General features: G+C 38.8%; 2 protein-coding genes across 2 annotated transcripts; one reads left to right on the forward strand and one right to left on the reverse strand.

The window, feature by feature from the left end:
• The first annotated feature begins 1,584 nt into the window (after window positions 1–1,584).
• LOC108263992 (extracellular calcium-sensing receptor-like) lies at window positions 1,585–7,107 on the forward strand. The gene is made up of 6 exons (XM_017465259.3): window positions 1,585–1,637; window positions 1,918–2,209; window positions 2,393–3,190; window positions 3,294–3,524; window positions 4,032–4,155; window positions 6,209–7,107. The coding sequence occupies exons 1-6, from the start codon at window positions 1,600–1,602 to the stop codon at window positions 7,105–7,107; spliced, it is 2,382 nt and encodes a 793-aa protein (XP_017320748.2). The 5' UTR covers window positions 1,585–1,599.
• Window positions 7,108–8,582: 1,475 nt separating this feature from the next.
• Window positions 8,583–17,928, reverse strand: LOC108263991 (extracellular calcium-sensing receptor-like). Its single transcript, XM_017465257.3, has 6 exons — window positions 17,603–17,928; window positions 15,264–15,540; window positions 12,493–13,326; window positions 10,434–10,643; window positions 9,841–9,964; window positions 8,583–9,568 (listed from the first exon to the last, which is right to left on the reverse strand). The coding sequence occupies exons 1-6, from the start codon at window positions 17,848–17,850 to the stop codon at window positions 8,664–8,666; spliced, it is 2,598 nt and encodes an 865-aa protein (XP_017320746.3). The 5' UTR covers window positions 17,851–17,928; the 3' UTR covers window positions 8,583–8,663.
• Between the last annotated feature and the right edge of the window lie 2,491 nt (window positions 17,929–20,419).

Below are 20,419 nucleotides of genomic sequence, written 5' to 3' on the forward strand. Positions count from 1 at the left end.
GTTTAAACTTACAGACAACGATTTCATAGTCCTGTTTACTATGGTAATAATGCCAGGTACCTATACTTGGTCTTCTTTTACAAGCTGCCAGTGGGGCATTATCAATGAACACCATGTAAAAAAGTTATTTTTTAGGAATGCTGATTAAGAACATCTGTGACACAAGTCATTTCCTATTTTGTTACAGCATTCATGCTCATTAATGTTATAGCAGTTATAAACAGATGTTTCTTCGGCAGTGTATTTTTTTAAGTTAACAAGACAAAAAAAAAAAAAAATCATCTTTTCATGTTACACAGAAAATGGAAAGTTCAAAGCCCTATATCCTGAAGACTTTACCGTATTGGAAAACTTTACAGCTTTACCTCTGATTGTTAAAAAGTGCTGCCACACTAGACTCCTTCCATAAATGTTAAATAAACGTCTCCTCACAGAAAAATAAACCACATCGAAGATTACACATTTTTTAATTCGTTTATGTGACGTATCCAACATAAAAGTCCTTGTGCAAGTTGCCACTAGAGTAACAATAACATTAGAATGAGTGCATTAATATAAAGATGAGTTTTGCAGCTATTGCTATTTAAAATTCATCAACACCATCTGACAAACCAGAATTCAACAGTGCTATTGTATAAGTGATTCCTTGTGTGTAGCTGAATTTCACACATCACCACAAAGTGGTTACCATATAAAAAAAAATGCAGAGTTGTTGTGATTACATTCTGGTGAACGTAGGATGTGTCTAACTAACTTGTCTTTCTTGTGTCAAGCTTAAGATTCCTAATGCGCTCATTCAGCAAGGTGTGCCACACTTTTTTATACTTGGACAAAATAGTTCAGGGCTAAACACTTCTATTACTTGAATTTGGTCTGGTTTTCGCTTTATTATCGAAGGAGGCCACTCCATGAGGTGACAACCTTGATAATATGTGAGTCATAATGCATTACTCACAAGGTGAAAAGGTGTTTACAGCTCTTTGTAAAAACAAAGTAATTATCCATGACGTCACACTGATTGTTTAATTTGGTTTAATTGTCCCTATTTTCTCTGCTGGTTAAAATCACTGGAATTTTTTTTATGGTTAGGGTTGGACAGACTGAATGAGATTAATTATTTTTTTAATATATATTTTCAGGTAATTTAACCTAAGATTCAGATACATCCAACATTCAAGCTCCTGTATGAAGAGATAACGGGGGGGGGGGGGGGGGGGGGGGATTTGCTATTGAGTTGTTTTAATGGGCCAGAAAATTACTCTAGCTCCACAAGGACTTTCCAAAATTACCCCAAATGTTTTTTTGCTCCAGGCAAATTTACCTCTACTAAACAGGAACTCTTCTCCTGCAGAAGATGCAAGGCCCTCCTTTTCTCTTCCTTTCACTCATTCTATCTCTCTATATATCTCTGGTCAGGTGATGGCTGTGGATGCCTGGCTGTGGGCACTAGGGTTCCTGATATGGCCGATCTGGGTGAACTCTGTGGGACTCGCATGTACTCTGCAGACCAGGCCCATCTCCAGGAGCCTGTATAAGAAAGGTGATGTGATTATTGGGGGTCTCTTTCCAATTTATGTTGAAGCCCCTGAACCTGATCACATGTTCATACAGAGAGTGCAGGGAAGCCATTGCCAGAGGTGAGAACTATGTGTCCTCAGGATGAAAAAAAAGTGCAGAAGTAATAGATATAACATTTGAAAATGTTGAAAAATTATTTGCTGTTAGAGTATTTGTGGGTCTGGTTGTGGAATTTGTTTGAGTATGTGGTTTCAATGTGCCAAAAATCTTTAATGAGCTTGACAATTTTTGTCATTTTATATTTATTGAGTTTACTAAAGCTTCCCTTGCTATTTACAAATGCTTCAGTAACTAATAATATTCTTCTGAAAGTCCTTGTTTTCTTTATCACTGTCTCAGTGTTGAATTACGATCTTACCATTGGCTGCAAACAATGATCTTCACAGTGGAGGAGATTAACCAGAATCCATCTCTGTTGCCAAACTTCACACTGGGCTACCTCGCTGCAGATACCTGCTTGGCCGAGAGCAGTACCCTAAGTGCTGCACTGGCAATGGTGACGGGACAGGAGGATACAGTGTCTGGGGAACATTGTACAATGGCTCCTAATGTGCCTGTCATTATTGGCGATGCACGCTCCTCTGCCTCCATAGTGGTGGCTGATACCTTGAGTGTTTTTGACATCCCTATGGTAAATGACCGTGTCACTATTTGGCTATAAAAAATTTTGTTTATGATATATTGATATAGTGTCAATGTAACAATTTTTAATCAGATATCTCTCTTTCACTTACAGTCCTTTCATTCTATAACAAAGGGAAGACTAATTTTATTTATGTGCTCTAAGTTTATTTGTCTGCTCTTGTCTCTCCAGGTTAGTTACTTTGCTTCTTGTGCATGTCTCAGTGATCGCAGCAGGTACCCCACCTTTCTGCGCACAGTTCCTAGTGATGCTTTCCAGGCTAAAGCCATGGCCCGTCTGTTGCACCTGATGGGCTGGACCTGGGTTGGGGTTGTCTCTGGAGATGATGTTTATGGGAAAAGTGGTGTGCAGCTGCTGCTGAAGGAACTAAAGGGTTCAGGTGTGTGTGTAGACTACCATGAGGTCATCCCCAAATCCCATGCACCGAATAGGATTCAACGCATCGTGGAGAGAATCCAGATTTCGAAGGCTCAGGTGGTAGTAACCTTCGCTATTGGGCCTGATACGGAGGTCTTACTGAGAGAAGTGGTGAGGATGAATGCCACTGACAGGCAGTGGATTGCTACTGAAGCATGGAGCACCTCTACCCACTACTCTGCATGGAGCGGCATCTCCTTAGCAGGGACCCTTGGTTTTGCCCTGAGGCGGGTTGATATCCAGGGCCTGGGCTCCTATTTGACCCAATTGAGCCCAGAGGAACATTTAATGGAGCCACTGGTCCAGAGTGTTTGGGAGGATGTGTTTGGGTGTAGATTTGGGGAGCAAATTCAATCAGGACCTCCAAGACCACTGTGCACAGGCTTGGAGAAAGTAAAACATGGAGAGGACTATTTTGATGTCATGTATAATGTCTATAAGGCTGTGTATGCTATTGCAAATGCTATTCAGGACATGCTGGCATGTCAGCCTGGCAAAGGACCCTTTGAGAATGGAGAATGTCCTGATATTAAACCAATAAAACCTAAACAGGTAAAATATCATCTATTAGTTTCAATTATGTGACCTTAATCGTTTAAATAATTTAGGTTATACAGTGTGCTTGTATGGATTGTTTGTATGGGTTTGTATTTAGCTTCTACACTATCTGAAGGCAGTCCAGTTCACAACGCCAGTTGGTGAAATGGTTGGTTTTGATGAGAACGGGGATCCATCTGCCTCATATGACATAATTAACTGGCATGTAGGGGCTGAAGGAAAAGTGGAGTTTGTCAAAGTTGGACAGTTTGATGCAGCAAAAGGACCAGAGCAAGACTTCCAGCTGGATCTCAGGAAAGTGTTCTGGGGAGGGGGCTGGGGTGATGAGGTAAGAATGTACATTTTAGTTTGGTGTTCTGGCAGTATCAACCATCACTGATACAGACTAACATTGCTGTACTGTAATTTTGAGCTTGAGGTATGGTAAATAATCAGCAAGCTAAGGAACAACAGAGATATTTGAAGTGAACTGGCCTGCATATAATACAAAACCAGTATATCAAGATATTTTCTCTGTGTACGTGTGTGTTTGTGTGTGTGTGTGTGTGTGTGTGTGTGTTTGTATGTCTGCAGAGCACAATTACTAACTCTGTAGGGAAAATAAATAGCATTTTTATGTTGAGTAGCTGACAACTGTGTAGGGGGTATGCCATAATTAGAAACCCATGTTAAATCTTACACCTGAAAAGGGACTTACCTATCCTATGGTTCCCATTCTGTTCCATAACATTTGTGCTAAAAAAAAAAAAAAAATACTAAACAAAAAAAACACCACAATTATGTCTTCTGAAATCTTTCGATGAAATCAATGGCAATTTTTATCTCTGCTATCCAGGTACCGGTGTCTGTTTGCAGTGAGAGCTGTCCCCCAGGTACCAGGAAAGCTGTACAGAAAGGGAAGCCTCTTTGCTGCTATGACTGTATACCATGCACATCAGGGGAGATAAGCAATTCTACAGGTACTGTACAGGACAAATTCTTGTTCAGTGTTAAAAGTGCTGTTAATTGTTTCAGCACAGTGTACACAGCAAAGCAATATTAGCAAGCCAATGTTTTTCAACTCATCTTTTTAACACCCAACAGTAAATTTGTTCAACCTTACAAAATTGCGTAAATCTGAAATACTATTAAGAGAAAGGGTGACTGCGCTAGTCGGGTGGCATTTGTGTCCCACTGATATTGCACGTACAAATATTTAAGTAAATAAAGGTAATAGACATTAGACAAAAGATAGCAAAGTATCCTTCATCACTACCTATCATCTAAAGCATTTGAAAAACCTACAGCACTAATAAAATCTGCAACACTTGAAAACATTTCTTCCTTGTACGTAGCACCCCTTTGGTGTAATACCTTTTACTTGAGGGAGCTACCCTGAGTTCTTTTCTATTTATCAAGAGAAATACTAAATACTTACTCTTCTTTGTGTTACTTGGCTAATGCCTTGGGTTCCCATTGCATTCCATAGTTATCCAATTAGTAAATATACTTGTTATGAACTGCCCACTATATCCAATCATACCATGATAATATCTCTTATCACTGATTAACTATATAGGATCTTATGGAAACCGACTAACTTAAAGTGTAGACACTTATGTTTAACTTTTAAGTCAGTAATCAAACCAATGTTTAAATCTTTAACCTTTTTACTAATATAGACAAAGTATTTAACATAAAAGTTCAGGCATTGGACATTCAGCTTCAATTTTCCATCATGTACATTTCTCAGAATCCCTTAAGAAGTTTAAAATGTCAGTCACAACAACAGAAAAATGTGTGCACAACACTCAAAAGATATAGGGTATTCACCCAGATTAACCAACAAAAGCCGGAATTATACCCCATAAAACAAACAAAACAATAGTACCAAGTTCCCCGATGCAGGCCTGAATGTAGCTGGCGTACGTAGAAGCCTCAAATAAAATGGCTGCTTCACCACGAGGGCAAAAACAAATAAACGGTACCTTGATCAAGAATGGGGTCACACTCATGCAGGGTCGTTGCAAGATAGAAGAAAAGGAGATTCACGCACAGGTAGTCATCTGCGAAGTCCACAGCTCCTTTCTCTGTGACAAACACAGTCTCTGCACCTCTAATCGGCTGTTTGCTAACTTATTAGCAAAGTCCATGTGTGCACTAGCATTCAAGTCTTAACAGCTAGCTCTTAACTATTATATTCTTTCCGAGGTTATACTCTCCACAGATAGCTTATTCCACCACTAAAGTCACATATAGTGCTGTGGTCGACCACTTAACTCACAGTGATGGTACTTGAGAAAAACCGCAGCTAGGGAATCCACACTCCTTCCACACACGCGCTCTTCTCTCTCCCTGTCTCTCTCCCTGTCTCTCTCGTGCTGTTTTTCCTCGACCTTCCGGTGACCTGTAACTCAATTAACACAAATAATTTAAACTTACACCTTTACTATCCTTATTTTTTCTCTGTACACACTCAAAGTATTATTATAGCATTAAACTCCTTATGAGTGTAATTTTTCACAAACAAACTATATTTAACATGTAAATAATATAATCCATAAAGTTACCTATGTAATTACATCCACTACGCAAAATACATATGTAAGAGAGCATCACACACACAATATTTTTAACCCTTTAAATCTATTTAAGAACTTATTCTAGGACTGAATCAACTTAAATAATGACACTATTTTTCACCTTGCCATATGTACATAAGGATCTCTTGCTGTTAATATGGATTCTGTTTAACCACATTTTATACAGTGTATTTGTTAATTCTACGCTAAAGAAAATCTATCCTGTTACTCATTTAAAAGCAAAACACCGCCACTATCAGCAAAGAAACCTTTAAAAATTAGATTGTTGCCTGAGATGTGTGAGCAAATTTAATTAAGTTTTATTTCTGAGTTTTCAAGTTGAAGGGATGTTACAAGAGCTAAATGGCACCCAAGTTGCAGAATCACCCTAAAATCATAAATGATGTCTCTCACTAATCAATTTAATGCTTCTAATCATGTTTCTCTCCAGACTCTCCGGAGTGCACTAAGTGTCCTGAGAGGTTCTGGTCTAACACTGACCGGACAGAGTGCATCCCAATGATAGTGGAGTTCCTGTCCTTTCAAGATAATATGGGCATCATCCTCTCTGTGCTTTCGGCTGCTGGAGCAGCTCTTACCATTACCGTCCTGGCTGCCTTTTTCCATCATCGAGACACACCGCTGGTCCGTGCCAACAACTCTGAACTGAGCTTCCTGCTGCTGCTCTCACTTAAACTCTGCTTCCTGTGTGCACTGGCTTTTATTGGCCAGCCGGCACCTTGGTCCTGCATGCTACGCCATACACTGTTTGGGATCAGTTTTGTGGTGTGTCTGGCTTGTGTGCTCAGTAAGACAGTGGTGGTGTTAGTAGCCTTCAGAGCAACTCTGCCGGGCTCAAATATGATGAGATACTTTGGTCCTGTTCAGCAGAGGGCAGGTATATTCCTCTGTACGCTGATACAGGTGGGGATCTGTGTGTTTTGGCTGGTTCTGGCACCTCCTTTGCCCACTGAAAGTGCAGGGGGTGAGCTTGGAGCACGGGTGGTACTGCTGTGTGCCATAGGCTCAGTGGTAGGTTTTTCCCTGGTTCTGGGCTACATCGGCCTCCTGGCTGCTGTCTGCTTCCTTCTGGCTTTCTTCGCCCGGAAGCTTCCGGACAATTTCAATGAAGCAAAGTTCATCACTTTTAGCATGTTGATCTTCTGTGCTGTGTGGATCGCATTTGTTCCAGCATATGTCAGCTCTCCTGGGAAATACACAGTAGCTGTAGAGGTCTTTGCCATCCTAGCTTCAAGTTACGGCCTTCTGCTGTGTATCTTTGCCCCAAAATGTTACATCATCCTACTCAGACCAGATAAGAACACAAAAAAGAACATGATGGCCAAATAGTTAACTTTTGGGAATGTTGCTCAAAGAATAATAATGCTGATTAATGTTGAAGGCTTCAGAAAGTTACAATGTGGAACAAAACTATATTATCTTGATTAAAAACCATTTCAAGGAACCTCGTGTTAGTATTCATTTATTTAGAATTTGTTGATAAAAAAAATTATGAACTAAATAAACACTTCATGTTACATTTCTCATTCTCCATCTGATCAAAAGCAGAATGCATTTTTATTTATGATCACACACAGTAATAACCCATCTGTGTGTGTGTGGAGCACTAATATCCCCTGACTGATCAGTGTAACACTATATGGCACTATATGGTATGCAAATAATTTTATCAACTATTTTTTTTATATCACCCTATATTTGATATATTATACATGAACACATCATGTATGGAATAATCATTAAAAAAATTTAATCTGTTTGTAATCATGGTATAATAATCTGAATAACCTGTGCTATAGAATATTACACTTTTATTACACCCTTGGTTGGGGTGAGCCTGGTCTGGTTCACACCTCTGCCCTCCAACATTAATCTATAAAGGCGGATGACAAGAAAAATACACTACGTAGTGAAAAGTTTGTGGACACCTGGTCTTCACACCCATAAATGGGCCTTCTGTAAACTGTTGCCAGAAACTTGTAAGCACACAACTGTATGCTGTAGCATTACAGTTTCTATTCACTGCAACGAAGAGGCCTAAACATGTTCCAACATGATGCCCTGTGCACAAAGCAAGGTCCATGGTTTGCCAAGGTTGGAGTGAAAGAACTCGAGTGACCTGCACAGAGCCCTGACCTCAACCCCACTGAACACCTTTGGGATGATCTGTAACTAATATGTGTGTGTGTGTGTGTGTGTGTGTGTGTGTGTGTGTGTGTGTGTGTGTGTGTGTGTGTGTGTGTGTGTGTGTGAATTTCTCATTGTATATCCAGAATTGATATAGTTCTGTGAAACTGCTTTGTGACAATGTCCACTGTAAAAAGTGCTATACAAATAAAGCTGGATTGGATTTAATTGAATTTTATAACTTAATGAGTTTGTACCTTGAACTAATCCCCTGAGGGTTCTGGTTTGGACTGTAAAGACAAGACCCCCTGACATGACCATGTTATGAGAACCATCGGTTGACTGAAGATGGACCCTTGAGCCTACAGGTGGAATGTGTGTGGGCGTGTGTTTGTAAGGCGAAATATTGTTATATTGTGCATACTGACACCTAAATTAAGCAATACTCACACATAAATACACACCCACATCACACATTATTATTATTATTATTATTACCTTTATATTTGACTAAATAAAAGCACTCAGTGTCAAAATTGGAATAACTTTATTATATAAATTTTAATTATAAACAGTGAAAACAGTTCACATGAAATTTAAGTGTAATCATACAATTGATTAAATATTAACTAGCATTATTTTTATCATTCCCATGTATACACTCTGGGGGTGTCTAAACGTACCATTCATAACTTTTAGTCACTTAATATTGAAAAACATCACCCATGTACATAGTTTCATTATTAATGAAAATTAAGCTATTGTGTTTTCCCCATGAGGAATTTCTTGGTGTTCTTTTCTGGTCTGAGTAAAATAATGTAACATTTTGGGGCAAATATACATATAAGAACACCAAAACTAGAAGCCAGGATGGCAAAAATTTCTACAGCAACACTGTACTTTCCTGGCGAGCTGATGTATGCTGGAACAAATGTGATCCACACAGCACAGAAGATCAACATGCTGAAAGTGATAAATTTGGCCTCATTAAAATTGTCTGGAAGCTTCCGGGCGAAGAAGGCCAGAAGGAAGCAGATGGCAGCTAACAGTCCAATGTAGCCCAAAACCAGAGAAAATCCTGTCACTGACCCCACCATGCACTCTAAGATGATCTTTGACCCTTGAATGCTTAAGTTGCGGTGAGGAAAGGGGGGGCTGAGGGACAACCATACAGCACAGATAATCACCTGAATACAGGTAAAGAACAGAACACTTCCTCTTTGCTGGCCTGGTCCAAACCACTTCATAAGTGCTGCAGATCCAGGTCTAGCTGAACGAAATGCAACCAGAACCACAATGGTTTTGACCAGGATGCATGAGATGCAGAGAACAAAACTGATCCCGAACGCTGCTTGCTGTAGCCTGCATGACCATAATGAAGGCTGACCCACAAACACCAGTGAGCACAGGAAGCAGAGTTTGAGTGACAGCAAGAGCAGGAAGCTGAGCTCAGAGTTGTTGGCCTTGACGATAGGAGTCTGCCTGTAGTACACAAAAACCACACCCACAGCTGCTGTCATCATGGCACCACACACAGCTACAGTCGTCAAGGTGATGCCCATTGTCTCGTTGAAGGCGAGGTACTCAACCTCCCGTGGTACACATGCAGTCCTTAGACTGTTGGACCAGAATTCTGGGGGGCAACGATAACATTGTAGTGAGCCTGTAAAAGAGATTTTAAAAAACATTCAGTTTGGTCCCAGAAACAAGAATTCAACTGCAATGTGGTAAAAATGAAAATTCTATTCTATATAATTATTTAATAGAATGTTAGAATTTGCATGGCAATGAGAGAAATAGCAATAAAACTATATCCTGGATTTTACTGAACACAGATGCCATTTGACTTGTTGTGCCCTTCTGCGTATCATGATGTAAACAGTGCTTGTTTTTAGGGTCTTGATTGAAGTGTTAATTGAAAGGACATTTGATAACCTGTGACATTGCTGAATTCGCCTTCAGCACAGGGCAGGCAGTCAAAGCAGCAAACTGGTAGGCCCTTCCTTATAGCTTTGCGTGTCCCATGGGGGCATTCAGCAGTGCACACAGACACAGGCACCTACAATTAGCAGAGATTAAGAAAATGTGTGACTAGACAAAAGGTTTTATGTAAAAGCTGGGGCAAGTACTGTATTTGAATAAAAGATGAAAATGCCTGAAAATGAAAAAATGAAATGTGGAATGCTGGAAGTATTTACACCAAATAATTGTTAAAAGATTAAATAATATATATGGCATATAAGACATGATCTTGCGTGGTGCAGAGACATGAGTCCATCACAGGGAAACACACACACTGTAACCAGAGCTTAGGATCAAACCTCCTGGAGCAGTGAATGACCAACACTGCCTGCTTCGCCCAACTGAAATCTAAATCTGAAACTAAACTATACTAAAGTATATACCAAAACTACCAGTGTATTTTCTAAATATTTCAGATAAGGGAAGCAAAGTTGCTAATTATTTCTTGACTTTTGGCTAAAATCATATGGCTTTATTGTTTATATTTTTCTATTAATCTTAGTTACCTTGTTTGAGTTTCCTGGCCAGCTGATGGCAGATTCATTAATGATGAGGTTAGAACCCTCCAGTCGGCCAATGAGGACATACTGCAAGGTTCCTCCAGGACCTCTCTGCCAATTAACTATGTCATAGACAGCTGGAGTCTCCCCATCTTGAAAATAAAACTTCTCTCCCAGCTGAGTTGTGAAGTTCACCATCTTAAGGTGCTCTAAGAGCTAGAAGAACAGGAGGAAGGTGAGTTAGAAGTACTGCTGCATTTTGGTTAGCATAAAATCCATCCATCCATCCATCCATCTATTTTCTCTACCGCTTATCCTATACAAGGTCGCGGGGATCCTGGAGCCTATCCCAGGGGGCACGGGGTACCCTGGATGAGGTGCCAATACATTATAGGGCACAATCACATACACATTCACACACCCATTCATACACTACGGACACTGTGGAAATGCAAACTAGTCTACCATGCATGTCTCTGGACTGGGGGAGGAAACCGGAGTACCCGGAAGAAAAATCAAAAAGTGTTAAGTTTAGTTTTAGGACTACTTCTTTATGAATATGCATTAACTTATAGGTTTTATTTAATTATTAAATTATTTTTTTTATATTTTTGACATCAAGAATAATAAAATGAATCATTAACCATTTTTATTTCAGTAGAAATTTGTACATATGAATTTAATCCATTTCTACCACAGCATTGTTGAATCTTTGAATCAGATTGGTCAGAAGGTGTGTGACACTAGTGCTCATTCACAGGGACAGTCGGTTCAAATAATATAAGCCTAATACCATGGATAAAATAAAATAAAATAAAAATATTTAACAAAGAACAGCATATAATTGCTTGTTCGGTGGCACTTTTTGTAATAAGATATAACTGTCAGTAAGTTTTCGGCCAGAGGGAAGTGTTCAGGAAAGATGAGTTTCTGGTTTCTCTTGAACATGAAAAGCTGTGTTTTTGTCCAGTTAACTTTAAGAGAGAGGGAATAAAAGATAAGAGATAAGAGATAATAGGAACTAACTTGTCTTACAGTTGCACAGCATTAAATGTAATAATAAATGGTTAAAAAGCATAATGTGTCTTTTAAATATTAGATTAAAATTGTCATCTTTGGCTGTGGTATGCAATGAATAAAACACTTTGGTGAGAACTGTTACAGGAAAATAACCCAATGTGGCATCACATGACCCCGTTGTGGATTATTTTCAATTATCACTGTGTACAAAGTTCCTGCAGAACATGGAGGCCATTATTTAAAAGGCTCATCAAAGGCTCTATGTTTTGAGAAAAATAAACTCCTTTTGTGTCCAAAGATCTACAGTGAAAACCTTTTATAGCACTTTTATTGAGAGTATCTTGTGTTTTACATGTTGGTTTTCATCACTTTCTCTCAAGAGTAAGAATCGTCTGCAAACCACAGTTAGGACCTGTTCAATAATTGCTGGTGTGCTTCTGCACAGTTTAACTAAGTATTATGAGCAGCAAGTTGTAAAGAAGGCTCGGGATTATCAGGTGTATGGCCAATCACTACAAGTTTACCTTTGTGCCAGAGGCTATCCATCTATGCAACTTGAAATGTTCAAGTGATTCTTAATTGAGTCTTAATTTATGTTATTTAGTAGGTATTTATGAGTAACTGAATTTATATTGAGGCATGCTGCATTATGTTGTACCTATGTTTTAATATGGTTTATCATGTGTTTGTATGTTTAGACATGTCGGTTGTGTGTTGTATTAAGCCCTACTGATAATTGCCCTTTGTGGGATTACTATAGTTGTAAATGAAACTAAACTACATTCACCAGTATTATAAACGAAGCATTATAAATAAAATAGTAATTGTGGTGATGGGGTTGGGGTCAAGTGTCAGCTGTGGAGAGGAGGTAGGTTGAGCCAGAGGGTAAAGCATTATGATTCTCACCTGTGTCTTATTGCTAGCAGGTTATTTATTTGCGCCTCTTTGTGCCTTCAGATAGCCGGTAACCCAAGAGTAATATACGGTAATATAAATCCAGAATGATACAGTTGATATAAAATGTTGAGAGAAAAAACAACATTACCTGTTGTGTAGTGATGATGTCTGGTGATGAGCAGCCTGGGGTCACTGTGGGGTCAGAACTGTTAGGTGCAGTGCAGGTCAGCAGAGAGTGGAGTGCATATGCGGCTGCATAAACAGCCAGATACACATTATAAGTGGTTCTTAAGTTGGAGACATCTGTAACACCATTCTGTACCCCTTCCAGACTCTCCTTCCCACTGCATGGGGGTAAGCCACTCTGAGATGCTACCATGTTGTTCTGCACTGGGCTGCAGCCAAACGTCCTCTCCCATAACACTCTCAGTATTGTGTCTTGAGGATAGCGAGAGGGATGGAGTTCTTGTAGGTGTTTCTCAAATCCAGGAATAGGTGCACTCCTAACAGCCACTCCCAGTGTGCCTTGAGTAATGGTGTAGAGTGCAACGTTGCTCAATAGATGACTACTGGTACTCCAAATCTCACTGGCAAGGAACTGTCGGTCTGTCACGTTTCTGCGAACCAGCTCAGTGAGGAACACTTCCAAGTCCATATCCCACACAAATACCATGATCACACGAGCAGATGAGCTTTGCACCACCGTCACGGCATGATCCACATCTTTTGCCAATCGCTCACGGAAGATAGTACTGACAAAAGCTAGGCAGATGCCGGTACCTTTTGTTTCCTCCATAAACGCCTGCACTGCCTGGAGCCCATAGTCATTTTCCTCCACCACAGCACCAACCCAGGTCCAACCGAACCGTTTGGCCATCTGGGCCATGGTACGAGCCTGATACATGTCACTGGGGATGGTGCGAAAGAAATTGGGATACTTTCGTTTGTTACTGAGACACACACATGTAGCCAGGTAGCTGATCTGAGGGATAAACAGAAGATATTCCCAACATACTTGAATATGATGATCAAAACTATCAACAAAATCAGTATATTTAGCTCACTGAGAAGATAAAATTGTTAAAATACACCATATTCTCGGACAATCTTGAAAATCAGAGACTTTACACAGTGCCAGCCTATATTTATAATTCTATGTATGCATATTTAGATAGATAGATATACAGTATCTCACAAAAGTGAGTACAACCCTCACATTTTTGTAAATATTTGATTATATCTTTTCATGTGACAGCACTGAAGAAATGACACTTTGCTACAATGTAAAGTAGTGAGTGTACAGCTTGTGTAACAGTGTAAATTTGCTGTCCCCTCAAAATAACTCAACACACAGCCATTAATGTCTAAACCGCTGACAACAAAACTGAGTACACCCCTAAGTGAAAATGTCCAAATTGGGTCCAAAGTGTCAATATTTTTGTGTGGCCACCATTATTGTCCAGCACTGCCTTAACCCTCTTGGGCATGGAGATTCACAGGTTGCCACTGGAGTCCTCTTTCACTCCTCCATGACAACATCATGGAGCTGGTGGATGTTAGAGACCTTGTGCTGTGGTGGATGTTAGAGACCTTGAGCTACAACCTCCTGTTTCACAGGGGTATAAATATGAGGTAACACACAGGCCAAATTCCCTTAGTCATTCATAACAATGGGTAAGACCAATGAATATAGCTGTGATTTGCTGCAAAAGGTTGTTGAGCTTCACAAAATGGGAAGTGGCTATAAGAAAACAGCACAAGCATTGAAAATGCCCATTTCCATAATCAGGGCAATAATTAAGAAGTTCCAGTCAACTGGAAATGTTATGAATCAACCTGGAATTGGACGAGTGTCTATATCGTCTTAACACACTGTGAACAGGTGTGAATGGCCATAAATCTCCAAGGATCACAGCTGGAGAATTACAGAAGTTAGTTGCATCTTGGGGTCAGAAAGTCTCCAAAACTACAATCCGAAGTCACCTACATCACCACAAGTTGTTTGGAAGGGTTTCAAGAAAAAAACCTCTACTCTCATCCAAAAACAAACTCGAGCATCTCCAGTTTGCCAGACACTATTGGACCTTCAAATGGGATCGGGGTCTATGGTCCCCGATCAAAAATAGAGCATTTTGGTAATAAACACCAGAGGTGGTTTTGGTGCATACAGAGAGGTAGCCATATGGAAAAGTACCTCATGCCCACGGTTAAATATGGAGGAGGATCTTTAATGTTTTGGGGCTGTTTTTCTGCTAGAGGACCTGGACATTGTGTTAGGATACATGCCATCATGGACTCTATCAAACATCAACAGATATTAAATGAAAACCTGACTGCCTCTGCCAGAAAGCTTAAAATGGGCCATGGTTGGATCTTCCAGTAGGACAATGATCCAAAACATACATCAAAATAAACACAAAAATGGTTTACTGACCACAAAATCAAGGTCCTGCCATGACCATCCCAGTCCCCTGACTTAAAACCCATAGAAAACATGTGGGGTGAACTGAAAAGGAGAGTCCACCAGCGTGGACCTTGAAATTTGAAGGATCTCGAGAGATTCTTTATGGAGGAACGTTCTCAGATCCCTTGCCTTGTATTCTCCAACCTCATCATCATTATAGGAGAAGACTCAGAGCTGTTATCTTAGCAAAGAGAGGCAGCACAAAGTGTTGACTAAAAGGATGGCAATAATTGTTGCACACCTAGATTTTTTACAAACCTATATTTTGTTTCATATCCATAAAAGCAGAGTATTTTTTTTTTAACAAAACATCAAAAGGTTTAACAATAAATACCATTTTTCACAGTCTTCTTTACTCATATTTACATAGGGTGCCAATAATACTGGAGGGCACTGTATCTCTCTATACAGTAGCTCACTGTCTATTTTATCACCCTGCTCAACATGGCACTCACCATTGGTACATACAGTGGACTCAGAACTCTGGACAGAATCATACACTGTGTAGAAGTAGAGTCTCCAATGATAATTTTGCTAGACCGGGTGGTCTCACAGGTGCCGTTCCCTCCACTGATGATGGACATCACTGATCTCAAGCTATGAGGATAGCGCGAGCAACTATCCATGATACGGTAGCCCAGTCGAACCCCCGGCAGCAAAGAAGGGTTTCTGTTAATCTCCTCCACAGCAAAGACAACAGCCTGAGCCCACTGCACAGGACTCTCCTGAAATCTGAGCAGACAAGGATAGGGAGTTAACAGTTGACTGACATACAACCCTGCAATTTTTGATACAGTAAAACAAAACACACACACACACACACACACACACACACACACACACACACACACACACGCTGTGTGTTTTTTACTTTTCTTTTGCAGTAAAACCCAGCAAGCTTCATATTTTTTTGTCTGAGAATTGGTCTGTTCGGCCTATATATGTTATATTGATGTTTATGATATTTCTTTACTGACATTCTGTAACATTATTTTTTTTGCTGGAAAAATAAAGTTTAAGACATATAAGATATTTTTCTACTGACTAAATAAATAATGCAGAAGTCATCAAATAAACACCTATATAATACTGAACACGTTAAAAAACACAAATCTCATAAGTTGTTATGTATTTTATTTACCTTAATACCTGCTCAAATATAATTAAAAAGAAACCAATAATGTTTCATTTTAGAGAAAATGACCAGTTAGTTTGTTAAAGCTTGTTATGCTATATAGACTTATTATGGTGTTGATTAAAAAATAAAATTAAATTAAAAAAAAAAAAAAAAGATAACCAATTACAGAACAAAAAGCTCGAGAGGGCTCGCGCTGCTGCTGTCTGAATGTACATGAAAGTAAAGAAAATAAAAGAAATCATATAAAGCAAGCAAACAATCTTTTCTCCTATATTTGCATAGTATATCATCGTAAAATTATAGAAAAAATTAAAGATAACAAAACACAAAATAAATTTGATCGTGGGTATATTAGAGTAATAAAAAATGTCTAAATTGCCAAATAAAACAGTGCACTAGGAATGATGTGCACTACAGTACAGAGGTTAAAACAATGCATGTTTGCGCACATCTCGCGCGCTCCGTGCGCAATAGATATTGACCTGTAAAGGCGACCAGATGCTCAATGCGCGCGAGAATTCGTATGAACTTTGCATGTCAAATTGTGCCAGAAAAGTCACATCACGTACTATTATATACTCATGGGGAAAATGATACGATCTCATAAAAAAATTAAAATAAAATAAATAAATAAATAAATATTACTAAAGCTGTACCTTTCATGCCTCAAGGATTTATCTTTTATACATTTAATATCTTTCATCTGGAAATGTGGATATCGTGTACCTTAAAAAAATATATTTTTTAAAGATTTAAGGCAGTCTACATAATTGGATCATAATTCAATTTTAAGGTACATTTTAAAAGACATTTACTAAAAGTGCACCACGTGTACGCTTGATGGCACTACTGAGGCATAAAGGAATGGTACATTTTAGAGAGCATATGAATGAAATTTGTTTAAACTTTTGACTCCCTGTAACAGAGATTCTCCAACAGCTTGTAGCAAGGGACTCCTTTAACTCTAACTTCAATTCTAAAGACCCCTTCAGTACAGATTTCCTAAACATTTGTCTACAACAAAATATTGTCTATTTATTAGAGCCATAGAGCTTTCTGTTCCTGAACTTTCCAGCAGCAGAACTTTAGTTATAAGTGTACTTTTTTGTTTGTTTGTTTGTTTGAGTTATTGAAGTTTAGATTTTATTCAAGTGTTCCAGTCAAACAGGATTAATAACTAGAAAAAGTCTGTAATAAATCTAATAATTTTTTTATAACAATGTAGATTTAACATGATTGGCTAATGGGGCAGATGGGATGGAGCAAGAAAAACATCACTTCGTTCCTGTTCACTGTTGTGACCTTGTAAAAGTAATTTCACTTTTAAACCACTTTCATAGCTATATTGGTTCTTTCTCTCATAACAGAAACAGGTATATAAATGTAAAATAATGAAAGTTTAGCACTCTGACATTTTGACAGTATGGCTGACGCATAACCAGCATACTGTGTAACAATGAATTGTCCAAAGCAAGCTTTCTACTAAAATAAAAAAGAATTAATAATGATCGTGCACTGACAAATGATCCAGGTTTGCCTGTGAAGAGAAATCATAAACAGACAAAAAAAGGTCAAAAATTTACTGGATCACCATTAACAGTTCATTTACATATCTGATGACTTTGGAGAGACTCTGACAGGCAGCAACTCACTCACTCATAACAGGACTGCAGGTACGGTTCTTTAGTGAAGCTCAGGTCAAGGGCTGGTGGCAGCATGTAGAAATTGATGAGTGCTCCAATGATCACGTCTCCATCCTGAGAGAGACCCACAGTGTCGAGATGCCGTGCACGGTCCAGGTACACGCATTTCTCCTGTTGAGACGTCCCCACCACAACCTCACACACTACCCATAATAATAACGCCAGAAGGAACAGGTGCACTGAAAGGACTGCGGTGGTCATGAGATCAGGTGAAGCTTCACAGCTCTGCCTTCATCTGGCTAGAGACAGTTTCTGTAGCTATTTCTAATACCCAATTAATCCTAAGAGATGGCAAGAAAAAAAAATAAAACATGTACTAAATTGTTCTCAGGTGTTCCAAATCACACCTCCTTTCCCCAGGTTAGAAATTAGAGATAATTGTCTAACAATTAGGAATTAGCACACAGCTGAGTGAGCGGTGATGCTGAATGGTAAAGTTAGTTTCATTCAGGTGTTTCTGAACAATGGCACTCCAACGGTACACTTAACTATTAAGGGTACAAGCTTTGAATGTCACATCAAAAAGAGGCCCAACCACACCTACTTAATCAAGTCAGAATCAGAGTATGCAGTCAGAGTTAGTAGAACATTTTCTTCAAATATACTCCAAGCATCTTGAGTTTGTGTCACTGTAATGTTAAATCCATCCATCCATCTTCTATATCGCTTAATCCTTTTTCAGGGTCACGGGGAAACCTGGAGCCTATCCCAGGGAGCATCGGACACGGGGCGGGGTACACCCTGGACAGGTTGTCAATCCATCGCGGGGCACAATCATGTAATGTTAAATGTAAATTTTAAAAAACATATATTAATCGCAATTATTAATCATTTATATGGAGAAAAATAGAAAATGGTATTCAATGTTCTGAACGGTTTAACACTCTAAATGGCTTAATACTCTAAATGGTTTAGAGTATATACTACACCTCTTACTTTGACTGTTCCTTAAATGTATGTATTTTTATTCAGAAAACAAATTCGATAGCTTATAAAAAAAGTGTTGCTCCAAAAAAAAAAAAAAAAAAATGCTATTGAATATTTTTTAATGAAATGAATTAAAATCTAGTAAGAGTTAAACTTGGAAAATGAAGAGTATTGTGTGTCCTAGGGAAGACTGATCATGTTATATCATATGTTTAAAATAAAGGTGTAGATGTACTTTTTTTTTTCGATGAACATTTCCTGCCAAGTTGAGAGGTGTAGTATATTCTTGAGACAGTGCATCATATTGCACTACTTACTTTGAAGCAATAATGTTGACCCATTCAGAAGCTACTGATTTTTTTTTTTTAAATCAAGAATTCTATTAAAATTCGATACCTCACAGAAATGATAGCTATAGTGTGTTCCAGAGAAGGTGCTTCATATTGTAAAAGTTGTTTTGGAGCAATAATACAGACTGGTCAAAGCTATTTTGCCATCATCTAATAATATTTTATCAGATCAGTTTTGCTGGACATGCTGTCAGTATAAAAGGTGTCTTTTAAGCAGCATTTCATTATAATGCCTGTATGAACTTTCAGGAAGAATTTCTAATGATGAAGAATGATCACTGTCAGGCAATGAATGTTGATTTTTTTTTTTTTATTAATTCAAAGATTTTTTTTTTTGAAGACCAAACAGAGATATGCTGCCCTGTGAACAGAACAGTCTGTGGGGGCTATATGGATCAGTGGCTCTATACTGTAAATAAATGAATAATGAAATGCGCATGCAATTCTGTGTACTTCTTTCACATGCAAAGACTGAGAAATAGAAGAAGAATGGATCTCGTTTGTCCGGTGCCTGAACTTTTATGTGGGTTTTGAGTTGTAGTCGTATGGTTCCTGTCAAAGTTTATTCCTCATGTCATCTCAGGGAGTTTTTTTTTTTCCCACTGTCATCTCTGGATTGTTATTAGAGATCTAAATCGACATTCTGTAAAGCTTTTTGACAATGTTTATTGTTAAGGGCAGTAGACAAAGACATTTTCAGCTGTGGCGAGCAGAAAGACATCTCAGTAGATGCTGAAAATTGAGGTGGATGGGTTACAATATCAGAAAACCCGAGAGAACATTAGTTCCTGAAATACTCAAAGCAGCCTGTCTGGAATCAAAATCCATGCCACAATCAAAGTCAGTGAGATCACATTTCCCCATATTCTGTTGTTTGATGTGAACATCTGTACTCATTAGAACATTAGAGCGTAACCTCTTGATCTGTATCTGCATGATTTTATAAACTGATCTACTGCTACTTTTATAACAAAGAGGACACAAAATTGTGGGGAGGATCCATGTGCAAGAGGTTTAATGCACACAATGTCTACAATCCAAAAATCAGTAACCAAAGAGAGTTCCATGTCATACACAAAATAAGCTTGGTAATAAACAGTCCAAAGTGCAAAACTATAATTCTAGCCAAAGAATACATGCCAGAGTAGGTACACAGAATATCAGATGCAAACCAGAACAAGGGCAGAAAAATCAGAAAAGCATGTCAGTGTCATCAACAGAGATCAATCAGAATACCTACTGTCAATGTCATATGCTTTTGTAAATAACACAAAGACTGACCCTGGGCTGTTACCTTGTTGTTGGTAGACTAGCGTATAAGTCCCTGGGAACTTGAGAACTATGCCGGGGGTAGGTATAACCAGACAGGTCTTGAGGAAGGGGCCAGACTAAGCTCTACTCCTGGTCCTCCAGGTTGGGGGTTAGGTATTGGCCAACAACCCCAACCTGTAAAAAAAAATCTGTCTGGTTACATAAACAGTGACAAAGGAACT

This window comes from Ictalurus punctatus, chromosome 4, assembly GCF_001660625.3.
Source record: "Ictalurus punctatus breed USDA103 chromosome 4, Coco_2.0, whole genome shotgun sequence".
Taxonomy (NCBI): domain Eukaryota; kingdom Metazoa; phylum Chordata; class Actinopteri; order Siluriformes; family Ictaluridae; genus Ictalurus; species Ictalurus punctatus.